This window comes from Phoca vitulina, unplaced genomic scaffold (assembly GCF_004348235.1).
Source record: "Phoca vitulina isolate PV1807 unplaced genomic scaffold, GSC_HSeal_1.0 scaffold2, whole genome shotgun sequence".
Taxonomy (NCBI): Eukaryota; Metazoa; Chordata; class Mammalia; order Carnivora; family Phocidae; genus Phoca; species Phoca vitulina.
In genome coordinates this window covers 70187267-70212232 of record NW_022589705.1, presented here as the reverse complement: position 1 = coordinate 70212232, position 24966 = coordinate 70187267, and the positions used below count along the sequence as shown (strand labels likewise).

Genomic DNA, 24966 nt, shown 5'->3' with positions numbered 1-24966 from the left:
GGTATTGGAATTGGGAGGCTGGGGAAGTGGGCATGGGCCAGATCACATAGACTTTGGAGACCATGTTAAGCATTTTGTTCTTTAATCCAACAGTGATAGTAGGAAGCCTTTCACAGAAAGGTTTTACACAGCTGAATGACAAGGTTGCTTGTGCTTCTCTAAGAGTTCAAGCTGGCTATTTTGTGGAGAATGGTTTTGGTTTGGGGCTAGAGGGGAAGAGAACATCAAAGTAAAAATGGAGAGACATCAGAAGGATATTGCACTAGTCCAGGAGATCTGGAGACTTTGAATTAGAGAAATAGGGTTGCCGATGGAGAGAAGGGAAACTGAACTGAGAGAGATTTCAGCCTTGGTGATGGTGTAGATATGGAGGGTTGAGAGAGAAAGGTATACATTTCTGACTGATGCAGTTGGATGGGTGGAGGTGTAATTGACTAAGATCCTAAGAAGGATGGAGGAAGAGCAGGTTTTGTGGCAAGAGATTGAGAGCTTAGTTTGGAATATGCCATTCAGAAAATTCGCACCAGTTTACATTTTCTCATCTCTATATGAGACCTGTGTAAGGTTTATATTCAGGGTTCTGATGTGTACAGATTTGAGTTTTAGAAAGATTATTCTGGTAGGAGGCTAGAGACCAGTTAGTCAGTCTGTGAGCTCTTTGAATCAGGGGATCTCATTTGTACTGTCTCTGCCTTTGTATCCCTAGTACGTAAGCAGGCAGAGTGTTTGACACATAGTAGGTACTCAGTAAATAATGTTCAAAGAATGAATGTTTATAGGTGAGATAGGTTTAAGTAGAGATTGATAGATTTGGGGAGTTTCCAGGGTAGATTCAACAGGGCTTGGATGTGAGATGGAAGGGATTTTTTTCTTCCTTGACCCTTCCTGTTGAAGATCTTTTCAACTGCTCCAGAATGCTGGCAAGTCTCAGTATGTGTAGCCATCGATGTATCAGTGTGTTTTTCCTTTGCTCAATATTTATTTGTTTGGAACTCCATAGGTTAGAGATCAACAAGCTGTAATTATTATAATAGTAGCTTCAAGCTGTCTGTAACTCTACTTTTTTTCTTTCTACTGACCTCTCAAGTCCAGAACCCTCTAAGACTAGCAGTCTGCTGGTGGGGGAAGTTACAGCAGCAAAGGAAATTTACAGCGGGGCAGCAACAGTTGGTATGTAGAAGCTGTCCAGTAGTTGAATGTAAATAAGATTTACTTACATGCTTTCCGTTTTACAAATGGAAACATAAGCCCTAGAGAGACTTGTCAGAACATATGCAACTACTCAGTGTAAGCCCAGATTTCCCTGATCCTGGGCTGGTACTTACCACAGTCAAATTCTTGACAGATCAACCAAATCCATATACTTTTAAAATTTTCACTGATTGCTTACTGCAGAGTGGTTGTATGTTAGTTTTTTTTACCATTACTTAATGCTTCTGGAACCTGCTCTTCAGCACCTGTGGAATATGCTCACTTAGTCATGACCTTGTTCTTGTGTTATGCTAATTACTACCAGTTTATATCGCTTCTCTATCCTGTTTGCTTTCAAAATAGTTGAGAATATTGCCTCTCAGAGTCTCCATTTTCAGCTTCGAAGGGGTATCTTTTGTATTTCCTCCTTCGTTGCCATGACCAGTGTGTATTGAACAATTGTTTTTATCTTTGCAAGTTTACCAGATTTAAGTAGGCTGGCCTGTTGCAGCAATCCCAGGTACCGTGGAATCCAGGTATGTCAGGTTGACAGTTTGGGGCCTTTGTATGTGTCGTGAATACATGTGTGGGCACAAAGGCAGGGTGGGGGAGTACAGCAGGGAAGGGGAATAGGTGGGGGTTAAATAGTATATTTTCAAGGAATATTTTCAGGGAGATAAAGGAATTTGCTTATAAAATTTCATGTTTTTTAGAAGATTTGAAATTGGATCCAGGGCAAATTTTTTCTTTCAGATGTTCAGTCAGTCAATTTTGGTTCTAACATTTTAAGACTGGAACTCCTATTCCTGTCTAAAAAGAAGCATTCTGTGGTGTTGCATAGAGTGTTGGTATATGCATATTAATGAGTTAACTAGCCTTTACAGGGAAGATGATGAATGGGAAGTGGGTTCTGGAAATCTCATGCTATACCATGTTATTACATGTAGCTCTCTTCTATTATTATCCCTCTGTATTCTGTGAGGTACACATTTTATAGATGATGAAACTGAGGCTTATTAGCAAGTTTAAGTATCTCTCTGAAGGTCACACAGCTAATTATTAATGGAGCTAACATTCAAACCTAAGCTTTTTCTGGATGCAAAAATTGTACTTTTAATAACACCGTTTTCCACATTTTCAGCCATATAGAGTAACTTTTGTCTTTTGTGTTTTCCTCTTATCCAGTTTCATAATCTTTTATGGAGCGAGCATGTAGTTATTGACTAATCAATCTAGTGGCTTAAAACTAAAGGAGGCTGAGTGTCTGAGCTAGAACTATCACTATTTCACTGGGAAAAGGTTGTGGACAGATGTGGGAGGGGAGTAGAGGAGGCTCTCCGAATTTTCATGAAAATATTATTGCCTGCATTTTTGTACTGAGGCCTTGTTAGTGGCTCCAGAGTATCAGGTCTTGGTCTTGTATTCCTCAGAGGCAAAGGGACTTTACATACTCTGTAATGGGAGCTGGAGAAATTCCACAGCTGTGACAGTGGCTTAGATGATTGGGAATCACCTTCTGTGGACTTAGGGCCTGGAAGCAAATAGCGTAACATTCCATAGCTAACTTTTAGTTAGTGTTGTGGCTTCTGATTGTGTTAGCAAACAAATATATTTTAACTATCTCGTTATGTGTTCTAGAATCTAGAGCAAAGAGAAAATGGTAAAGAAACATGAAATATTAGCTTTTGGTCCCATTTTTAATCCCATATAACTTAAATCTTACCTGTATTCCTTTATGAAAACTGTAGCCCGATGTAGACACACAACACCCTAAGAAACCTCATTCATATCTGTGGAGGCCTTTTATTTTGTTTTTATATAGTTTCCCACCAGTGAAAGATGTGTGTTCATCATTTGCTAGTATCAAGTGTATGGCAGACCTGCTATGCAAATCCATTTAGGGATTTCAAGGGACTGAAGGTCTTTTTAGAAGATAAATCTGAGCCTATCAAGATAGTAGCAATCAGGAGTGAAATAAGTCAATCAGAGAAAGACATGTATCATATGACCTCACTAATATGAGGAATTCTTAATCTCAGGAAACAAACTGAGGGTTGCTGGAGTGGGGGCCGGTGGGAGGGATGGGGTGCCTGGGTGATGGACACCAGGGAGGGTATGTGCTATGGTGAGCGCTGTGAATTGTGTAAGACTGTTGAATCACAGACCTGTACCTCTGAAACAAAGAATACATTATATGTTAAAAAAAAAAAAAAAAGATAGCAGGAGGGAAAGAATGAAGGGGGGGGAATCGGAAGGGAAGACGAACCATGAGAGACTATGGACTCTGAAAAACAAACTGAGGGTTCTAGAGGGGAGGGGAGTGGGGGGATGGCTTGGCCTGGTGGTGGGTATTAAGGAGGGCATGTTCTGCATGGAGCACTGGGTGTTATGCACAAACAATGAATCATGGAACACTATATCAAAAACTAATGATGTAATGTATGGTGATTAACATAACATAATAAAAAAAAAAGATAGTAGCAATCAGAAGATACTGGGATAAAATTTCAGGCAGAGTACACCACCTGGTGGTTATAGGGAGGATTTGAGCTTTCTGTATTTACAGTATTTGCCATAATATCTGAATGATACTAAGAAAATTACGTTCTTATTAATAATAATCGTGAATTCAGATTTCTAAGAATAATTTTCTGCCACATGATTCTAACACTGTTTCATTAAAATGGCTGTCAAAACCTGCAGACCAACCAAGTAATTGTGTCTGGCAGAATTGAAGTCTGGTACCCTTGGCTCTTCCAACAGATCCTGTTTATCTCTGTAAAAAATCATTTGGTGTCTTTTCACTATATTGCAACCTCTGACTTTGATATCATGCTTATTTTATGTGGTAAATTTCTGCCTAGTGGAATGATGGAGAAGGAAATATTAGTGGTTTTTCAGTAATTTTTTGGCAGGTATCATATAAAAGCAAGTTGTTTTTTTCCTGTATAAAAACTATGAGAGGAGTTTGATGATTTTCCGGAGTGATTATTAGAATAAACAAAGTTGGCAAGGGATGGGAGATTATGTAACAGTTTTGTATTAAAATGTGTACCTGAGATTTCTTTTTTATTGCAATAAGCATCTTTGTTATTTGACAGTCTTGAATTGAGATAATTATGTAGTTGGGTAAACTAGGGACAGCAGCTCAAGGGGAGAGGATCCTATTAAGTTAATCAGGATGCATATTTTATAGGCCTGGTGGGGAGGGGAAGATAAACAAAGTTTTAAATTTCAGGCTGAGACTTGGGCTGGCATGGCATGTCTGTATCTTTTTTCCTAGTAGGAAAACTGAATCCAGGCTCCACAATCATTGAAAAGGTTCTTGAGAGAAGGCTATTCATGCAAGATACTAAATAGAATGTGACATGACTTTGCACTATTCTCCTGGGATTTTTTTTTATATAAGTACAGTATTATAACATCTGCATTTTAGCAGTCACATTATCGGACACTGTAAAAAGCTGCTCCATACACACATGCCCACATACTGCATAACTCCACTTACATGAAATATTGAGAATTGGCAAATCTATAGAGACAGAGAGATTTGTGGTTGCCAGGGGCCTGGTGGGGAGGAATTGAGAGGAAATGGGGAGTGCCTTTTAATGGGTTTGCAATTTCTTTTTGGGGGGATGAAAATGTTTTGGAATTAAATAGTGGTAATGGTTGCACAACTGTGTGAATATACTAAAAAAACCATAGTACTGTACCCTTAAATTTAAGCTAAACTTAAATTAAAAAAAAAAAAAGCGCTGATCCATGGAGGAGTGAACAAAACCAATAAAAAAGGTGAATGTGGTAACATTTCTCTCATTTATGTTCTAGCAGAAATGTTGTCTGATAATCTAAGTATTCCAGCTTGGGCCTTGAATGTTGTTTTAATTTGTATTTTATTGCCCTGTTCCTCACCTTCACAGGGCCACGATGGGCCTCCTGGAACATTGGTGTATTCATCTGCATTCGATGTGCTGGAATCCACAGGAATCTGGGGGTGCACATATCCAGGGTAAAATCAGTTAACCTCGACCAGTGGACTCAAGAACAGATTCAGGTACTTACATAGCCCAACAGTGAGTCAGCTGCTCCCGTATTTCCATGTAAGAGTAGTTCCATATGAATTTCAGTCATACTGGGCACAAAGGTGAAGATAAAGAAAAATTTAGTTGTGAAACACTTATGTCAGATTCTTATACCTTAATAGAGAAATTTTTACTCTTTCTATTTAAGATATAAGTTATTCTACCCATATGTTACCTCCTTCAAAACCCAAAGTCTATGGTCTAGGACCCCATGGATATACCCCCAAGGTTTATAGGGGGATCTTTGGATTATTTTCTAAGGCCCCTGGCATGTGCAGATCTAACATTTGTAGTTTTATATAGTCACGCACGCACACACACACACAAATCCTCCAACTTAAAAAAATAATATTTTATCGCTAAAATATGTGTATGAATCTTGCTTGCTGTTAGGTTGGTGGGCTGGGAGTAAGACACTTAAGTTAGCGAGTCTAGCTGGCTTAAGATCTGCACCTCTATGTGGCTTCATTCTTCTCTATTCTCTTCCCACATCAAAACTTTTAAAAGTAATTAAAACTTTTTTTCTTTTTTTGGGGGGGTTTGGGGGTGGGAAGAAAGGATCCAAGGAAAACAGTTGCTAAAGTTGGTGATGGAAATAAGAGGTTTTCTTAACCAGAAAAGGGCTTTAGAAATTACTTTAGACTGCTTTTATAGATTCACTAAAAGTCTAAAAGATTAGTTGTATTTTTCAGTTACACTTTACTGTATCTTATGAAGGAAATTACATGCCATGGAGGTATTTGGAAATTTGAAGATTTAAAAAATTCTGGGATTTGTCCCTCACAAGCGTTAAGGAATCTGTTTCAAAGGCCTAATGGGAAACACACTTCTTCGTAATAAAGCTGAATAGATTAATTAATAGTATAAACTCAGAATTGTAGTTATTGCTCAATTATTGCCTACCTGATTAGGTACTGATTATTGCCTATCAAGTAGACATTTTAATTGGTAGTTATGTGTCTTGGGCTTTCAAATGGAGTCTTGAGTTATTACTGAATTAAATATATCTTGTCAGACAAATTTTTCAATAAAAAGTACTCGGGGGTGGGGGGTGGGAAGGACAACCGTGGAGGCAAATGATTGGCAATAGAGTAGAGAGAATTGTGGACTGGAAATCAGAGTATGCACATAGATCTTGGTTCTGCCACTGTCAGGTTGGTTCTTCAATTGTAAAATGCTGCAGTTGGGCGAGAAATTTTTCAAGTCTTTCCTCATCTGACATTCCATGTTTCCACATCTCTTTGATTGCAGTGCATGCAAGAGATGGGGAATGGAAAGGCAAACCGGCTTTATGAAGCCTACCTTCCTGAGACTTTTCGGCGACCTCAAATAGACCCGTATCTTTTCTGGAGCAACTTAGAAGGCTAACTGGTATTTTTGTGTTTTGGGAGAGTCACAAGACTCAAGCCCCTTGATCTGACCGGGCCATCTCTATGTGGTTTAGTCAGTCTTGCTTTTCTCTCTCCTGCCACCAACACATACAGAAAGCATATTTATACTTTCTAATATCGGAATGGTGCTGTCACATGGGGAAGACTCATTCAGGAATTAAGACTGCAGTGGTTCACTGTGAATTCTCCCATAAAGTGACATGTCTGATAGTTTTTCGATCTTTGAAAATATTGTGTGCTAAAAAGAATAGATTGCTGTATTGAATCAGCAAAACTACCATTCATTTTTAATACCTTTTCTATGTCCTATGTGAAAGAATGAACTGTTATTGACCAGTTAATCAATAACTTTCTTCCCCCATCCCCTCAACAGGGGATAGCACCCTACTCACAAAACCAAACCCCCTAAAGGCAGTGCTTCTTAAAATATGGTTTGTAGACTGTCTTGTTAGAGTTAGCTTTTTGTTGGGTACTGGTGGAACCTGTTAAAATGCAGTTTTGGGGCCCTGCAGAAGAGACACTGATCAGAATCTGGTAGTGGGGCTCAAGGGCTTATAGTTTTAAGGGGCACTCATGTGCCTTTGTTTAAGGTCTTTGACCCAAGGGCTTTAAAATAGATAATTGACTGCTTTACCTGTATTCTAGAAGAGCCACGGGTTCCTCTGATGTCAATATGAAGATTAATCCCATTTGCTGCTATCATTATCCTGAAGGAAAATCATAGGAAATGGTGATTCCCTGCAGTAACTGTGAAGGGAGCATTTTAAGGTTTTGGTCAGGGAAACTGCATGTGAAGAAACAGGAGCCATATGGAGAAACCAGGCAGGAGGGAGAGAGGAGAACAACATTCCAATGAATACAGATGGACCTTTTAGAGTCATACTGTGGGAAAGATTTGTTTGATTTATCCTTAATAAGCTTTTTGCAGAGCTGTCGAGGGATTTATTCGAGATAAATATGAGAAGAAGAAATACATGGACCGAAGTTTGGACATCAATGCCTTTAGGGTTGGTTATAAATCTTTCAAGCTTTGTTCAAAATGAGTAATTTGCTTATAAATCAGGCCAGGGAAGAATTTGAGAAGAGCTACTGAAATACTCCAGAATCATTTAAAAAAAGTAGAAAAAAGCCAGTTATTGAATCAAGGCCATGAGATATCATGGAGCAGACTTTTGTGTCAGGGACAGACAGGGCAAACCATCAGTGAGTTCTTTGCCTTGATCTGTATTTAGGTGCAAGTGATTCCCAGTTCCAAGTTATTTCTTCAAATGGACATGTTGGGCATACTGGATCAAGCTGTAATATGTGTGTGTATATATTTGTATAAATGTCTGTGTATATATGTATTTTTTTCTGTAAATGAAGTCAACAAAATTAATTAAATCACCAAAGTTTTCTTCAGTTTGACCAGTGTGTATTTCCAGTGTGTCAATGGACACAGTGGGACCCTGTTCCTGAGAAGGGCTTTAGAAAGAGACTACCAGGGGTGCCTGAGTGGCTCCATCATTAAGCGTCTGCCTTCGGCTCAGGTCATGATCCCAGGGTCCTGGGATCAAGCCCTGCATCGGGCTCCCTGCTCAGCGGGGAGTCTGCTTCTCCCTCTCCCACTTCCCCAGCTTGTGTTCCTTCTCTCACTGTGTCTCTCTCTGTCAAATAAATAAATAAAATCTTTAAAAAAAAAAATCTTAAAAAAAAAAAAGAAAGAAAGAGACTACCAGTTGCCAAGCTCACTTTCCATCCTAGGCTTGTGGTTAGGCTCTGAAATACAGTGTAACTAGGACAAGTATAACATACAGGAGGAAATACAAAAAGTTTCCGGAAGAAGAAAAGGCACCTGACTAATGACAACTAAAGAGGAACCAGTATGACAACCTAAAAAAGCCTTTGATAAATTCTATAGTAAACTTGCTTAGGAATAACTGACTATTTCTTTAGCTACAGAAGTATAGAGAGTATGGGATTCTCCAGCTCTAGCATGAGTCCTATCTATCTATCATCTATCTAGTTTTGTATTTTAACGGAGGATATACAGGGCTCTAAGTCCTTCCAGGTTATTTAAAGTCAAACTAATTGGAATCTGCTCCAGATTGATCTTTTGGGCTTGTGTGAAAAGGGGCATCAACTAGTAGGTGAGTTTCAATGTAGGCAAGTAAGTGCAAGGTACTACATTTAGTTAAGTAAAGATAATTCCTTCTCAACTTAGTGTGAAGGACTCTTACTTCATAGTCATCCAGAAAAGGGACTTGGAATTTGTCATAACTGTTCCACGAAAGAATCAACCCAGTGTACAGCCACAGCTTGGATGGCATCATCAAAAAGAGTTTGGAACCAAAGCACACACATTTCCTTTGATTTATAGAAAATTGTAGTCTGTCTGCTTAGCTCTGTTCATTGTACCAAAAGATATGAAATCAGATGAGGTCAGAAAAGAGTATCTGAGATACTCCAGAAGATGGGGGAGGAGGGAAGAGTTGCCATGTGAAGATACTATTCATTCAGAATTATGTTGCTGGTGTACTGTACCCATGTAAACAGCCTGTTTTACTCACTGAATGTTTTCACTTAGGAAAGAAATACCTCCTGTTTACCAAAAAGCTATCCCAAGAATTTTTATTTGATGTACTTAGTTTTTAAAAATATTCTTGTGAAGATTTATATGCCAAGAATTAATATTTGCTAAGTGAAGACAGTTAATATCAAATTGAAAAAAAGTGGCTCTGTTAGAGTATTATTTTTAAATGGACAGATAAAGCATTTTTCACTTCAAGAAATAAAGTGTTCTGTATTAAAGCATTACATCATGTATGAAACAGACATAGTCACATGTGTTCTTTGTGATTATAATATCATATTACAGATAATATGAAAATTAAAGTGGAAAATCCATGCCTACCTTTATCATCTTTACCAGTGATGATCACCTTGGTGTGTAACCTCTTTTTTGTAGTTACTTTTAGGAGGCACAATTATAATAGTTATATAGATTGTCTACTATTTTCGTTCAATTTAGCATATCATGTATTTTTATGTTACTTATATAATGTTCATAACTTTTAATTGTTGCACCCTTCAGTGAGTTACTAGATCACAGTATATTTTACCATTCTCCTTCTGTGGAGAAGACAATATAGAAGACAAGAAAGGTTGTTTAAATTTTTCTTCAGCATAAATAATTCTGGGATGAAGTTCTTGGTGCATAAGGTTATATTTCCATATTTTGGATTATTTTCTTAAGATACATTACAAGATATGGTATTATCGAGGTCAAAGGGATTCAGTATTTGTCTCTTCCTACTTTTGCCAGTATACTTCCCAGAAGTTGTACTGTTTTATGCTGTCTTCTCAGCATTGTAGAAGAGAGCTAGTTTTACTCCATCCCTATCATTAGGTATTATTTTTGAGATCTTTCTCCCCTCAAAAAAGTATTTTAAATCTCACTTTTTGATCATTGGCAAGGCTGAATATTTTTTTGAATGTACTTCCTTTTATAGGTCCGTGTTCTTAAGTTTACTCTGTGGTTCTGTTTTGCATTTAGATGTTCATTTGATGTTAAAAATGAGACCAATAACATTATAATCTATGAAAGTATTATGAAACTGCCTCTGGAAGTAACAAAAACTGAGACTTTCTAACCTTTTATTTTTGATGTGCTTTTTTATTTTATTCAGGCAACTCATTCAGGACACCCTAAAAGGGATACTTTAATCCTTTTACTCTTTTTTTTTTTGCCTTATTTCCTTAATTTTTTGTTTTCCTAATCTTTAAGCTTGAAATTACAGTTTATTTTCTGATTTTAAAAAAAGGAGATGAAGATTGAGAGGACTTATGATTGAATTTAAAATCACAGAGGATGTATGTCAAGATGAACACGAATTTATTTACTGGTGTACCAAGATGAGGGGGGACCCCTCAAAGGATGAGCAAGTTAAACTTGGGTCCCAAAGGGGCAGCCAACTGGTGAAACGTTTTTCACTTCTGTAGGTAGCCTGGACTCACATTTCAGGAGTCATAGGTGAGTTAGAACAAGGAGGTACTTAATGAGATGTGAAAGATGCCTGTTACAGTATTGAGGCTAATGTGGAAGAGACCAGCTCTCAATGCCCCGTACAAAGAAACCCCCAAGTTTGTCAGACTCCTGCATCAGATTCAGTAGGAACTTTTTCTGTCCTTTTTGCACATTTGGAATTAATAATTTGTCAAACTGTTAGTCACCATGGGGCCTGTGTTCTTTGTCTTATTTTGTTAAATCATTATATAGAAAGAAAAAGATGACAAGTGGAAAAGAGGAAGTGAACCAGCTCCAGAGAAAAAAATGGAACCTGTTGTTTTTGAGAAAGTTAAAATGGTAAGTGGGAAAGTTTTTGCACTAGGTGGATGGCCTCGGATGTGTTTATATGCGGAGGGGAGGGGAAGGAGGCTTTCTGGTGGGTGGGGTGGGGTTGGTAGCATATTGCACCATTTTACCTGGGGCCAAAGGGTTCCACATTTAGATTAGATTGCCGGCTGCCATTTCTGATGCTTTCCCATTGCCTTGCTGTTGCCTGATCTGCTCCGTGATGCTTCTTTCTGGGGCCAGTTGGGGGTTTGGGAACTGCATCTGTCCCATCTGAGCAAGAGGCACGGTCCATGCCAGAATGCCGTGACTGTGTGACGCCTCCTGAGGCAGATGCTACATGCATCCTCTCATTAGACGCTCTCTACCTCATTTTCCTGTTGCAGTTAAGAACAGTCCGAAGCCAGGCCATACTGATCCGTTTTAATCCCTCTTGTATTCTTGCTTTGTCATCTTGAAGTAGACACCTTTCTTTTTTCACAGGACATTGTGGCTGTAGTAGTGGATACTCTAATATAAGAGCTTGGCATCTTGGGAGAGAGGACTTTTTACTATTTGCTTAAGGAAGCGTCTTTGATTATCATTCTGAATCGTACTGTCTGCAGAACCCAGTCATTAATGATACGGGCAGAGTGAATTAGGTAATCTTTAAACTGATCTCCCTTTTGGTATTAAAGTTTTTCTAATCACTGGGAGATTTGTTGGCTCTCGGCTCTTACACCACCAGACACCTATCTTTATTCTTAGCTTTTCCTGGGATCAAAACCTGCTGTTTTTGTTGGCTCTCCTGATCTGTGGTTGTCTTGGTTTCAGAAAGCCAAACAAGCACAGATGATATCTTTTTCACTTTAGGTTTGGTTTATGCACTTGTGCTTCCTGACGTGATTCTTTCGCCTGACACTTCCTGAGTTTTCTTTCTTTGGAACTCTGAGGAATACCACAAGAACACCTGTGGCTTTACAGTGATGAAGGAAAAAAAGCGTTCAAAAACACCTGCTTATTTCTTTCTTTAACATATTTTCACCTTAGCCACAGAAAAAAGAAGATCCACAGCTACCTCGGAAAAGCTCCCCGAAATCCTCAGCCCCTGTCATGGATTTGTTGGGCCTTGGTAAGAGTCAGACTTTTCCCACTTCCATAATCTTACACATTATGATGAATTCTCTGTCACCCTGGGAAGATAGGTAGTGATGGGATTCTTCAGTTTGTGTCTTCATCGCTAAGATTGTTCTCTCATGTTTTTCCTGTTGTTTTACATCTGAGCAGTCATTCTAAGAAGTGTTTACACTTTTCAGAGCGACAGTATAGCGTAGTGGTTTGGAGTCAGAGTCCCATCTCTGCCACTTACTATCTTTGTGACCGTGGTTAGTTTACTTAACCTCTGAACATTGCTTTCCTAATCTGTGTCATAAGGATGATAACCATCTCTACTTCAAAAGTGTTGTTGGGAGGATTCAATGAGATCGTTCCTTTCAAGCTCTTTGCCCCTTGCCTGGCACAAACTAAGCATTCAGTAAATGTTAGCAAGTTTCACTAAACCAGCACCCAGGAGCCATGTCCCCATCCCTCTCATTTTTCGGGTGCATCCTGTTTCTGAGATGGCCTATTAACCTTGTGGTTATTTTTCTCCAAACCTTTGAAACCCTGAACTAGTGGTTCTGCCCCTTTCAGAAATAGAACCTATTCTTTATCTTTCGCAGATATCACGGCTGTACTTTGGTTTCAGTGCATTTCTGCTGATTTGGGTTATTGGCTATTTAGGTTTATAATTTCTATACCTTCCATTTATCTCTGAAAAAAAGAAATGAAAGCTACACAGCTTTCTGCCTCATATAGCCAGAAGGGAGCCAGCCAGCCCCTTTGCTAGGAGGCTGATATAGCCTTCAGGTCTGGGTTTCTGCTGCCCCATGCCAGACAGCTGGGCCACAGGCTTCTCCAGCATGCTCCTGGGAAGGTAAGGTGAAGCCTTTTTTGAGATGCCCCATCCAAGCTAAATGGTTTCTGAAGCCTAGATTTCCAGGTCCCTGATGGAGCATATAGGTTTTCTCTGTCTGCTTTGTGTCTAGAATAGAAGGAAGGCATGGGCTTAATGAGCAGTGCTACAGTTGAGCTTTGCTCTCTCTTTCCAGATGCTCCCGTGTCCTGCTCCATGGCAAACAGTAAGACCAGCAATACCCTAGAGAAGGATTTAGACCTTTTGGCTTCTGTTCCATCCCCCTCTTCTTCAGTTTCCAGAAAGGTGAGTCATGTGGGTGCCTTAGAATTAAAGAACATTCTGAAAAGAATAATTTTGATAATATGGAACCAGTTCATACTTCCTTGATGGAATTGGACTTTGGTTTTCTTAATTCTTGATTCTTCCCTTAACCCTGTCATCTCTGTTACAGCCTAGGATTACTATCATTCCATTTTGTCTCCTGCCCCCCCAAAAAGTGGGTCCTTTGAGTGGGCTTCTGTTGAAGGTGTGTCACACTGTAAAGGATGGTACTTAGGTCAGCTCCCCAGCATGAGGGTTACTGCCAGAGAATTTGGAGGTGTGAAAGACTTGAAACTGTTAATGGCTACCATTTGTGGAATACCTGCTTATAACCAGGCACAGCGCTAGGCGATTTTGTATATCCATTTGCATATTTCTTTTATAACTGAAAATATTTACCACAGCCCTGCAAAATGGGTATTTTATAGATGAGGAAACATTAATTCAGAAAAGTTATGACTAGCCTCTCGTTATGCAACTAGTAAATGGCTGTGCTGGGATCTAAACTCAGTTCTCTGTGACTGCGTCATTTGTAGATTTTTGTTTGTTTGTTTGTTTTTCACCAAATCACATTGTTCGACTGTAGAATAAAGAATGGTACCAGAGCTTAACTATCAGGTGTTTTCAATATTTGTGTGGTAGAAATGTCAGGAAGCTATTCACTTGCCCATGAATGTAGAAGCAGCAGAGAAATGAGGGCGGTCCTTACCGAGACCTCTGTGAGGACCGTTTCAATTCTCCCCTCTCCCCCTGCTCTCTTTGCCCTAAGGTTGTAGGTTCCATGCCAACTCCAGGGAGTGCTGGCTCTGTTCCTGAAAACCTGAACCTGTTTCCAGAGCCAGGGAGCAAATCAGAAGAAACAGGCAAGAAACAACTCTCTAAAGACTCCATCCTTTCACTGTATGGATCCCAGACACCTCAAATGCCTGCCCAAGGTAGGTTTCATGGGGGTGGTGGCATTATACTAGATAGAGACATGAGGACTTATGTGCAGGAATTATTTGTTGTAATAGAGGGTAGTTGCTTTGGGGGCCCAGGACATTATACCCTAAACAGGCCTGAACATGACATTCTTTGTGAAGCTACAAAGTGTCAGGAGGTAGATATTAATGTAATTCAGAGCCATACTTTTGTGGGGTCTGGTGTCACACCTCTATGAAGTCTGACTCAAGGTCTGGACCCAGACTCTGAAAGGAAAGTGGCTAGGTCAGCAGTCCACTGGTAAGCCACTGCAAGTCTTGTAGGGAATCTAAGTGTTCTGCTATGTAAAAGAGCATTCTGAGTTGAATAGAAATGCTACTGAGAAATTTTAGCCAGAAAGGAGTAGCCAGTGGGTTTGGACTGACTTGGTACACTTTCCTCTTAAATAGTTCTCTGTTTGTTTTCTTGGCAGCAATGTTCATGGCTCCGGCTCAGATGGCGTATCCCACAGCCTACCCCAGCTTCCCTGGGGTCACACCTCCTAACAGCATAATGGGGAGCATGATGCCCCCGCCAGTAGGCATGGTAGCTCAGCCAGGAGCTTCTGGCATGGTTGCCCCCATGGCCATGCCTGCAGGCTATATGGGTGGCATGCAGGCTTCAATGATGGGTGTGCCAAACGGAATGATGACCACCCAGCAGGCTGGCTACATGGCAGGCATGGCAGCTGTGCCGCAGACTATGTATGGGGTTCAGCCAGCTCAGCAGCTGCAGTGGAACCTTACTCAGGTAAGCTACCCCATTTTCCTCGGGACAAGAGTTTTGAGCCTTCCTCAAGGCTGTCTCACGTCATCACTCCCTTATCCTTTGAACCCTTATAACATAAAGGAGATAATGCAGAGACATTCTTAGGTTTGCCACCCTTCCCCACCCTTTTTTTTCCTAGAAGGTCTACCTAATGTCAGACTTTCTGAGGAGTTCTGGGTTACTGTAGAATGAGGGTAATTGCCTCAATCTAAATTTCTCCACACATTCCTCAAAAAAAAAATTTTAAAAACCCTATATAGGTAAATAAGGAATGCAAATAAAACCACTCATAACCCATGACTGCCACATCTAGTAGACAGAATACTGCAAACTTCAAATTACATGGCAGTAAACACCCAAATCCGGCAGAGCCAGCATAAGAGTGACTATCTGGAAAGAGCAGAGGGAGCAGGGCCTGGAGGTGACAGAACATAGATAAAATCACTCCCTGGAAAGAAGACCTACCCTGATTAGAGGCATGATGAGAAAAGGTCTGAGACTTAGCAATTAGAACTCTAGTTGTGTGGAGAATCGAAAATGAGGGGCTTGAAATATATGGGGCTAAAGGTGGTAGCTCTGGAAAAGCATTGTTTCTAGGGTAATGGGGGTGACTTGGAATCTTTTTTTTTTTTTAAGATTTTTTTTTATTTATTCATTTGAGACACAGAGATACAGAGAGAGAGAGTAGGGGGAGAAGCAGAGGAAGGGGGAGAAGCAGGCCCCCCACTAAGCGGGGAGCCCAATGCAGGGCTCAATCCCAGGACCCTGGGATCATGACCTGAGCCGAAGGCAGGCGCTTAACCATCTGAGCCACCCAGGCGCCCTGGGTGACTTGGAATCTTAAGCAGGCCCCATGCCCAGCCAGCGTGGAGCCTGACTCGGCTTGATCTCACGACCCTCATGACCTGAGCCAGAACTGAGAGCTGGATGCTTAACCGACTGAGCCACCCAGGCCTCCCCTATGGGGGTGACTTAGAAGGAAGAGGTGCTCTTTGGGGACCTGGTAGTGAAGGGAAAGTAAGAAATGAGAAATGGAAAAAGGAATCACAAAATGAGAAGATAAACCATCCTCTCCCCTCCTTCCAAATAATTTCACTATACCAACAGAAGAGGGTGCTCTTGAACTAAGAAATCTAGTAAGCCTCCCGGAACTCTCACACCTATTATTCCTGATTCGGAAAAATAAGGCACTACAAAATAAATAGAAAGTGGCAGGTGACATTTATACAAACTGCTATGAGAAGAAAATAGAAAATGAAAATCAAAACATATCAAGAAATGAAAGTTCTCCCTCCCAAAACATCCATGAACAGAAGAAAACTGTTACACAAGCCACCAACGTGAATGAAATGTCCTTTAACACTTGAAGACGAAACAGCTTGAATCAGAAATTTAAAAACTTAGAACCAAAATGGACAAAAAACTGGAAGTTATGAAATGAAACTTTATTGAATTCAGGAAAGAAATTGAAGAAAGACACAATTATCTTAGAAATAAAGTCTGAATTACAAGTTAGCCAAAGGAGAATAGATTCAACTGAAAATATATTTGCCATTGGAGAAAGGTATGACACAGGTCAGAGAATGGAAACTAAATATAGGAAGCAGGAAAATAAATCCAAGAGAAGGTAATGTAGAAATTAAGCAAAGAAGGCCTAACATAAATATATTTGGAGACTCCAAAGAAGAAAAACTAAATAGTGGAGCAGAATTAATATATTTAAATCTATAATACAAGAAAATATCCTATAAATAAAAGACTTCAATATAATATTGAAGGAGCCCACTGTGTATGGAAAAGCTGACCCAGAATGGTCAACTCTAACATACATCCCAGTAAACTTTTAGATTTTATGGAACAAGAAAAATTCTCAGGGCTCCAACCCTCTTTTTACCTCCCATCCCCCCAGATCTGCCATTTTTTAAAGAAAAAAAGAACACTCAGCTTGACATTAGACTTCTAACAGCAACATTAAAAAAAAAAAAAAAAAAAAGCAATGGGAGTAGTATTTTCAAGATACTCACATACATGTGAGACAAGTATTTTACAGCCAGACAAGCTATCCTTCAAGGATTGAGGCATTTAAAAAATCTTAAACATGCAAGAAATCAGAGAATATCATACTTATAAATCTTTCCTGTGCAATCTACCAGAAGATAAGCTTCATCCATCTAAGAGATGAGTGGGGACATTTTGGCAAAAGGACTGATGGTGAATAAATGTTTAATTGAGAATCTAAGACTAAAACTAAGGTAATGACAAGGATAGAAAATCATATGTTTTACTCAGAACAAACAATGGTAACAGGAGGAGAAGATAAAAAAAGAGGAGGAGAAGGTAAAAAGGAGGAGGTAGGATAAATTGATGGTTGCATAGGAAATAGGTGGAAGTTAAAGGGTGTAATAAGCTGACACGCCAAATGGTAGAAGCTTGAGTACAGAATAAAGGAAGCAAAAGACAGAAATTATTAGTATAAAGGTAACCACTAGAACAAAAAATGAAGCTTTATAAATACCATAGGAATACTTTACAACAAAATGGAATACATAGACTATGAAGTACAGCAAATACAACAAACACAGTAAAAATGTAACATGATAGAATTAAGACCAAACATCAGTCATATCAACAGGTAGCTCTTCTATGAAAAGAAAAAGATGTTTAAATTGGCTTACAAAGCAATGCCTAATTTTATACTAGATACAAAAAAATCCACTGAAACAAAGTGATTTAAAGTCTGAACACAAAGATGGGCAAAGAGTCGGAGTGGCATGTGTGCGTGCCCACACGTATGCGTGCACATGCTGTCTTTCTCAGGTTTGGGTGACAATGTTCACCTGCTGTATAAAAACTATTTTCATGTTTCCCTTTCTCTGTAGTCTGGAAGAGTTTATATAATAAAGGTCTTTGGAGATTGGGTAGAATTCCCACGTGCAATTGTGCAGGCCTTCTGCTTTTTTATGTAGTAATTCTTTGATAGCATTCTCTCTTTGTTCTATGAAAGTCAGCTTTGGAAAACTCTGTTTACCTAGATTAGCTAATTTATCAGGAGTTTCAAATTCATTTATCAAAGGTTAAGCCAAGCAGTCTGTCTCATGATTTTTTAAAGTTTCCTGTTTCAATGGTTATTTCTCCCTTGTCATGTCTTATTTTGTATGTTTGTGGTTTCCTTCTCCCTTGCCCTTTCTATTAGGTTAACTAGTGGTCTATTTTGTTAATTATACATATACATATATAAAAAACCCACCGGATTTTGTTTTATTTATTCTACATTTTTTCTTTGCTTGTTTTTGACCTCAATTTCTGGTTTATCTTTATTATTTCCTTTTATATCTGCCTTTTGACTTACTCTGATCTTCTTTTTCTAGCTTTCATAGTTGGGATTTTAATTTGCTATTTTCAGTCCTTCATGTTTATTTGTATAAGTAATGAAGTGCTATGAAACTGGTGAGAACATGTCAAAAGGACACATGAGCCAACTTCTGGAGGCTCCCACTGTCCAAATATGGGACAAGTTGAACATCAATAGGAATGACACTGATGGATTATAACACTAAAGGAAATGAATCCCATGAGTCCATAGTGATACATTTTTTGAAATGGGTGTAGGAAAGAGGGAGGGAAAGCCTTCTTTACAGAAAAATGGCAACTGGTAATTGTAGAAAGAACAGGATATTCACATATTCTCAAAGAAATACCCTTTAGATTACTTACTAATTACAATAAAAAAAAAACAAACAAACCATGGTGGATACTACCCGTGGTAGCGGGTGCTTAAATGTAAGGTTACCAACAATGGGACAAATGAACATCACGTGCTTCCTGGTATCTTGTACTGAGAAGGACACGATATCACTTCATGTTTAACTTGGATCCAATCATGAGAAAATGTGAGATAAATCCAAATGGAAGGATTTTCTGCAAAATAATTGGACTGGATTCCAAAAACAATGTCAGGAAAGAAAAAGTGGTGGGGAAACTTTTCTGTATTAAAGGAGACTAAGGAGATATGAAAATGAAATGTAACCTATATTAGAGTATTGTATTCATATTAAATTTCTTGTATTGTGGGTCCAGGAAAGTGTTCTTTCTTCTGAGATGCCTCCTGACTTACTAAAAGGTGAAATGTCAGGACATCTGCAGTTTTCAGTGCACATCAAACATGTACACATATATATGTATGAAGGTCCCATACAAGATATATAGATCTCAGAGAAAAAATGGGGCAAGCTGTTAACAGTTGTGAATTTAAGGAAGGATACATGGGTTCCATTATATTGTTCTTTCAACTTTTCTATAAGCTTGAGGTTTTCTTTTAAAAAGTTGGTGGGCGGGACGCCTGGGTGGCTCAGTCGGTTGAGCATCTGCCTTCGGCTCGGGTCATGATCCCAGGGTCCTGGGATCGAGTCCCGTATCAGGCTCCTTGCTCAGCCGGGGAGCCTGCTTCTCCCTCTCCTTGTGTCCCCTCTCTCACTGTGTCTCTCTCTGTCAAATAAATAAATAAAATCTTAAAAAAAAAAATTTGGTGGGAGAAAAATAGCCCTTCTCCTCAAGAAAAAGAACTTACACAGAAATGTCCCGGGCTTGGGAAATTTAAGGCATTTTTCTTGATAAATAGTTCCCTCTCTTCACTGCCAGAGGCCAGTCTTTCAGTCTCATTCATAAAGAGGCCCCAGCCCCATCCAGACCTTATTCCACTGGTTCTTTTCTCCCAGCAACTTCCGCTCTCACACACCGAAGACCCATTGGTCTTTTTTCTCTTTTTCTTTTTTTTTGCCTTCCTTTGTTCATTCCAAACAGTCCAGTTTCTTTTTCCTTTTCTCTCGGCTTGAGCATGCACAACCACTTTCAGTGGCACTGACAGTAATAACTCTCCTGGACATAAGACAGGAGCGCTGCTCTGGGGGCTCGTCTGCATACTCTCGGGGCTGGCAAGTTAACAATAGGCCCCTTCTTTTTAGGATGAGAGACTAGAAAGGAAAAAGAATAACGTCTCATGCTGCTTTGATGTTGACTAGCTCCAGGACTCCTTTCCCTCCCTGAGCATTAGTCTCTGTCAACACCTCCCTTCTGAGAAGTCCTTCATTTACGTGATCTGGAGCCCTCAAAATGATCTATTAAGGTTCAGGGCAGATCTGTACCATAACAGTTTCCCTTTGTCCTGTTCAACCCCTCCCTGCAGACGGAAAGACTCCTCCCCTGCCTTTTTGCAGTAATTGGCTGCATGCCCACAGCCTGGTCTGAAAGTCTCCTCTCTCCCTTTCAGATGACCCAGCAGATGGCTGGGATGAACTTCTGTGGAGCCCATGGCGTGCTGAGCTATGGACAGTCGATGAGCGGCGGAAATGGACAGGCAGCAAATCAGACTCTCAGCCCTCAGATGTGGAAGTAAAAACAAAACACCTGTATGGCTACCACTCTCATCAACCCTCTCTCTCCCAGTTTTCCTCTTTCCCCAACTCCCCCATCCCATCCCCTTTTCCTACCTCTCTGTTTGGTTTAGAAATTGCTCAATCTGTTGTTTGGGGTTTGGCATTCTGCCCAGCCCAGCCGCTTCCCGGACACGCAGACCTCTCTGTTGCTCTATGTTGTACGTGTCCCCTAGCCATCCCGACTTCCTCTGCAGCCTCAACCCGTCCTCTCCTGGTACCAGCACCTTAGGAATTGTTGGCAGAAGGCACTTAAACTGGGAGAAAGGTGCACACCTTTGAGTATCTTTCCCCTGAGGTTAAACCTCCCATCAGACTCTCAGGTCTGGACGTGTTGTCTTTTAGGCAAAGGGGGGAGGGTTCAGAGGTACTTCCGAATGTGTTGCTAAGCTATTTCTACATGTTTAAATTTTTGGTTGAAGAGGGAGACATCGTGCTCCCATAATTTATGGGAATGAAGAAAGTACTGAAATCAAATTAAATACTCCTTGGGTCTTAGATCAGGTTGGCCCTAGCCCTGGGCTGAGGCAAACCCCCTCCTGTGAGGATGAGCAAAAATATTACTCTACTTTGCCCTGAAATGCTTTCTGGACCTGAGGCTTCAGGACTCATGGCTTCAGTCAGCCTTTATTAGCACCAAAGACTTTACAAAGGTCCTGCACAAGAACACACACCCTGCCCCGCCTCCATCCTACCTGCAGTGGGATCTGGCTCTATGGCTGGAGGACCAGCCCCTCCAGTGGGAATGCACAGCTTAATGTGTGTACTGCTTGTGTGTGTGTGTGTGTGTGTGTGTGTGTGTGTGTGTGTGTTTCACCTCCCACTCTTTCCCCATCTGCTCTGGGTGTTTTGTTTTTGTTTTAGGTTTACACAGAGAGGAGTTAATTTATCAACAGCCTAAAACTGTTGCCACTTTTTCATATAGTTAAAAAAAAAATTGCAATCTCATGCATAGCTCCCTTCCCCCCCCCCCCCCGCCCCAATCTGCCAGTCACTCTTTCATGCCTGTGTATCCCAGGCTGCTCTGTTTCCCCACCTTCTCCAGGTGTGTGAGGCAGAGAGCCTGGACAGCTTTCCTGTCAGTCATTGTTCACCCTACCTGAAAATTAAAACGAGAAAACTTTGCTTAAAAGATTTCACCTGTGGGAACCACAATTCCTGGTTGCCTTTCTCCTGTGTATGTGTAAATTCCTTAATAAATATTGCAGGGAAGGACCCTTTGCTTGGCTGTTACTGTGTATCACTCATGGAGGAGGTTGAGTTACATCTTGGTTTTCTGCTTTCCAGGAGCAGTTCCCCCACTTCCTGTGTTTTAAAAAATTTTATACTGGGGATGCCCAAGGACTGGGACCAGGCTCAGGCAGTCAGAAGGGGGACCCCTGTCCTTTGTCCAGTGGTGTCTAGAGTTGTGAGCTGAGGGAAGTGTGGATATCTGCTCCTGCTAGAGCCACAGAACATCGAAACTAGAAGTCCTTTTCTCCCCCACCAGATAGAGAAGCTGAGACCTGCCTCCCTTCCTCCCTCCCTCCCTTCTTTCCTTTGAGTACATCTTTTAAATACTTCCAGAGGTAAATGAGAGGATAGCGCAGTGGTGAAGAAAGTAAGCTCTGGATCAGGCTGCCAGTATTCATGTTCCTTCCCGGGCAAGCTACTGAACCCTTGGGTCTCAGTGTAAAATGGAGCTAATGGTCATATTTAAGGTCAAATGAAGCAATTCCTGTGGTACATTCTGCACAGTATTGGACCCTTAGCATTCGAATGTCAACAAGTATTATGTGCCAGACCTATGTTGGGCATTAATTCATTCAACAAGTATTTAATAAGTGTTTTTACAATGTGCCAAATATGTCATAGGCTCTGGAATAAAGCAATGAATCAATACTTGCCAATTTCATGGGATGGTATGGTGGGAGAGACAGACAATAAACAAGTAAACTATTTAATTTCAGATACAAGGTAAGACAAGTTAAGGGGAGAGAGTGGGTGTGGGACCGCTAAGAATGAGTAGTCAGAAAGTTACATTTGAACTGAGACCTGAATAAGCAGCCACTCATGTGGAGATCTGGAAAAAGAATAGAGCAAGTGTAAATGTCTGCGTTGGAAATTGTTTGGCTGGGGCTATCAGTCTGGGAGTCATCAGGGTATGGATGGTATGTAAAGCCATGAGATCAGATGAAATACCTAAGGAGAAAGCATAGTGAGAAGAGGACTGAGCCTTGGGAGCCCATCAGCTTTTAGAATTCGGGAACAACAGATCAGGAAAAATGAATCTGACATTGTTCCTGCTCTTAAGAAGCTCACAGTCTCACAGGGCAACAGACTTAGAATTGCTTAGATGGTGGATTATGGGAGCTAAGGGGCTCCTAGCCCAATCAGGGGAAACTCTCTAAGGATAAGGGCGTTGAGCTGAGTCCTAAAGGAGAGGTAGGAGTTAACCAGCAGGTTGGATGGGAGTGGGGAGAAGAGTATTCCAGACAGATAGTACCCTGGGAACAAAGATGACATCTGCAAGAACACAACTCATTTGGGGAAGCACAAGCAGTGCAATGTTTGTAAGGTCTGATGTGAGTTGGTGTGGGGAGAGAGGAGACTGAGGTGTGGCCAAGCCAGATCATGGGTGCTTCCTATATACCCTAGGAGGGAGTTTGGCCTTAGTGTTATGAATGGTGGAGTGACATTGTCAGAGTTGAGTTTTAGGCAGGTCACCCTTGCATTGTGGAGAACAATGTGTTTGAGGGAACAAGACCAGGCCTAGAGGAGCAGACAGAAGGCAAAAACTGAACTAGGGCCATGGTAGGTGGGGGTAGGGGAGAATGGAGTGGCTCAAAGCAGCAGCTCATAAGCAGCTTATGAGGCATGTGAGATGCTAAAAGGTGTTCCACAAAAACGCTGAAATAAGTTTGGGAAAGACTGCATGTTCTGTCACCTCTTGTGCATCTAGAATATATTATCCACATAGTAATGATATGAAAAATAATTTAAAAAATTAATAGACTTTATTGAATGCAGTTTTAGGTTCACAGCAAAATTGAGTGGAAAGTATGGAGTTCCCATATGCCCCCTATTCCCCATTCCCACAACCTCCTTCACTATTGGCATCCCATGCCACAGTGGTACAAATCCTCTGTGCTCTGCCTATTCATCCCTCCCTCTTCTCTAGCCCCTGGCACCCACTGAGATACACACACACACACGGTTTTGTTTTTGTTTTACTGTCTCCATAGTTTTGCCTTTTTCAGAATGTCATACAGTTGGAGTCATGGAACATGTAGCCTTTTCAGATTGACTTCTTTCACTTAGAAATATGCATTTAAGATTCTTCCATATCTCTTCATGGCTTGAGAGCTCATTTTTTTGTAGCACTGAATAGTATTTCATTGTCTGGATATACCATGGTTTATCAATTACTGACAGACATCTTGGTTGCTTCCAAGTTTTGAAAATTGTAAAGTTGCTGTAAACATCCAAGTGCAGGTTTTTATTTGGGTAAATAGTATGGAGTACTTTCCCAGTCATTTGGGTAAATAGTATGGAGTATGATCACTGAATCATATATTAAGAGTATGATATCTTTTGTAAGAAACTGCCAAACTCTTCCAAAGTGGCTGAACTATGTTGCATTCCCATCAGCAATGAATGAGAGTTCCCGTTGCTCTGCGTCCTCATCAGCATTTGGCATTGTCAGTATTTTTTATTTTGGCCATTCTAATAAGTGCATAGTGGTATGTCATTGTTTTAACTTGCAATCCCCTAGTGACCTGATGTTGAACATATTTTCAGATGCTTACTTGGCATCTATATACCTTCCTTAGTGAGGTGTCTGTTCAGGTCTTTGCTTATTTTAAAAATCAGGTTGTTTTCTTAGTGTTGAGTTTTAAGAGTTATTTCTGTATTTTGGATAACAGTCCTTTTTCAGAGGTGTTTTTTTGTTTGTTTTTGTTTTTTTGCATATAGTTTCTCCCAGACTGTGGCTTGTCTTCTCATTCTCATTAGTAAAGACCCTTTTTTCATGGCTTTTCTAGCATTTACCAAGACTTATTTTTCCATGAAATCAATTTTTTTTTTTTTCTGGAATACCTAATAACTATAGAATACTATTTGGGAAAAACAACCAGAAAAAATATTTTAGGAAGTAGAATGGAGATGAGATGTGGGATGGAGGGAGAGGAAGGAATCAAATCTCCCATGTTTCTAGCGTGTGTGAGAGAGAATTTACAGGAGGAGAAGCTGGCTTTTCCCTTTCAGAGGGGAGATATAGAAAATTAGAAATTTGGTTTTAAGCATGTTGAATTTGCAATGCCTGCGATATATCCAGGTCTGGTTGACCAGCTAGAAATGGATTTGAATCTCAGGTTTGTTCAAGGAAGAAGCTAAGATGGAGAAATGAACTTGAGAGTCAGCCCCATGGAGGCTGGTAATTGATGCCGTGGGGGTGGAGGGGATCATATAGGATGGATTTTTAAATTAAGAGCAGTGGGCTGGACACAGTATCTTGGGGGAAATACTCATTTCTAATCAGGGTTAAGGAGGAAAGGCCCAAGAAGGAGACGAGGTG

General features: G+C 40.4%; 1 protein-coding gene across 4 annotated transcripts in view; it reads left to right on the top strand.

The window, feature by feature from the left end:
- SMAP2 (small ArfGAP2) overlaps nt 1–21631 on the top strand; it is a 46333-nt gene extending 24702 nt beyond the window's left edge. For 3 of the 4 annotated variants that reach the window (XM_032431916.1, XM_032431908.1, XM_032431900.1), the window contains 9 exons: nt 5112–5245; nt 6525–6610; nt 7593–7671; nt 10923–11009; nt 12027–12108; nt 13127–13236; nt 14024–14189; nt 14648–14964; nt 20249–20696. In XM_032431916.1, the coding sequence (XP_032287807.1) occupies nt 6528–6610; nt 7593–7671; nt 10923–11009; nt 12027–12108; nt 13127–13236; nt 14024–14189; nt 14648–14964; nt 20249–20374 (1050 nt within the window). In that variant the 5' untranslated portion in view covers nt 5112–5245; nt 6525–6527 and the 3' untranslated portion in view covers nt 20375–20696. Of the gene's footprint in view, nt 1–5111; nt 5246–6524; nt 6611–7592; nt 7672–10922; nt 11010–12026; nt 12109–13126; nt 13237–14023; nt 14190–14647; nt 14965–20248 lie in introns of all 4 variants that reach the window. The other variant, XM_032431892.1, reaches the window with a different exon arrangement.
- Nucleotides 21632–24966: the final 3335 nt, after the last annotated feature.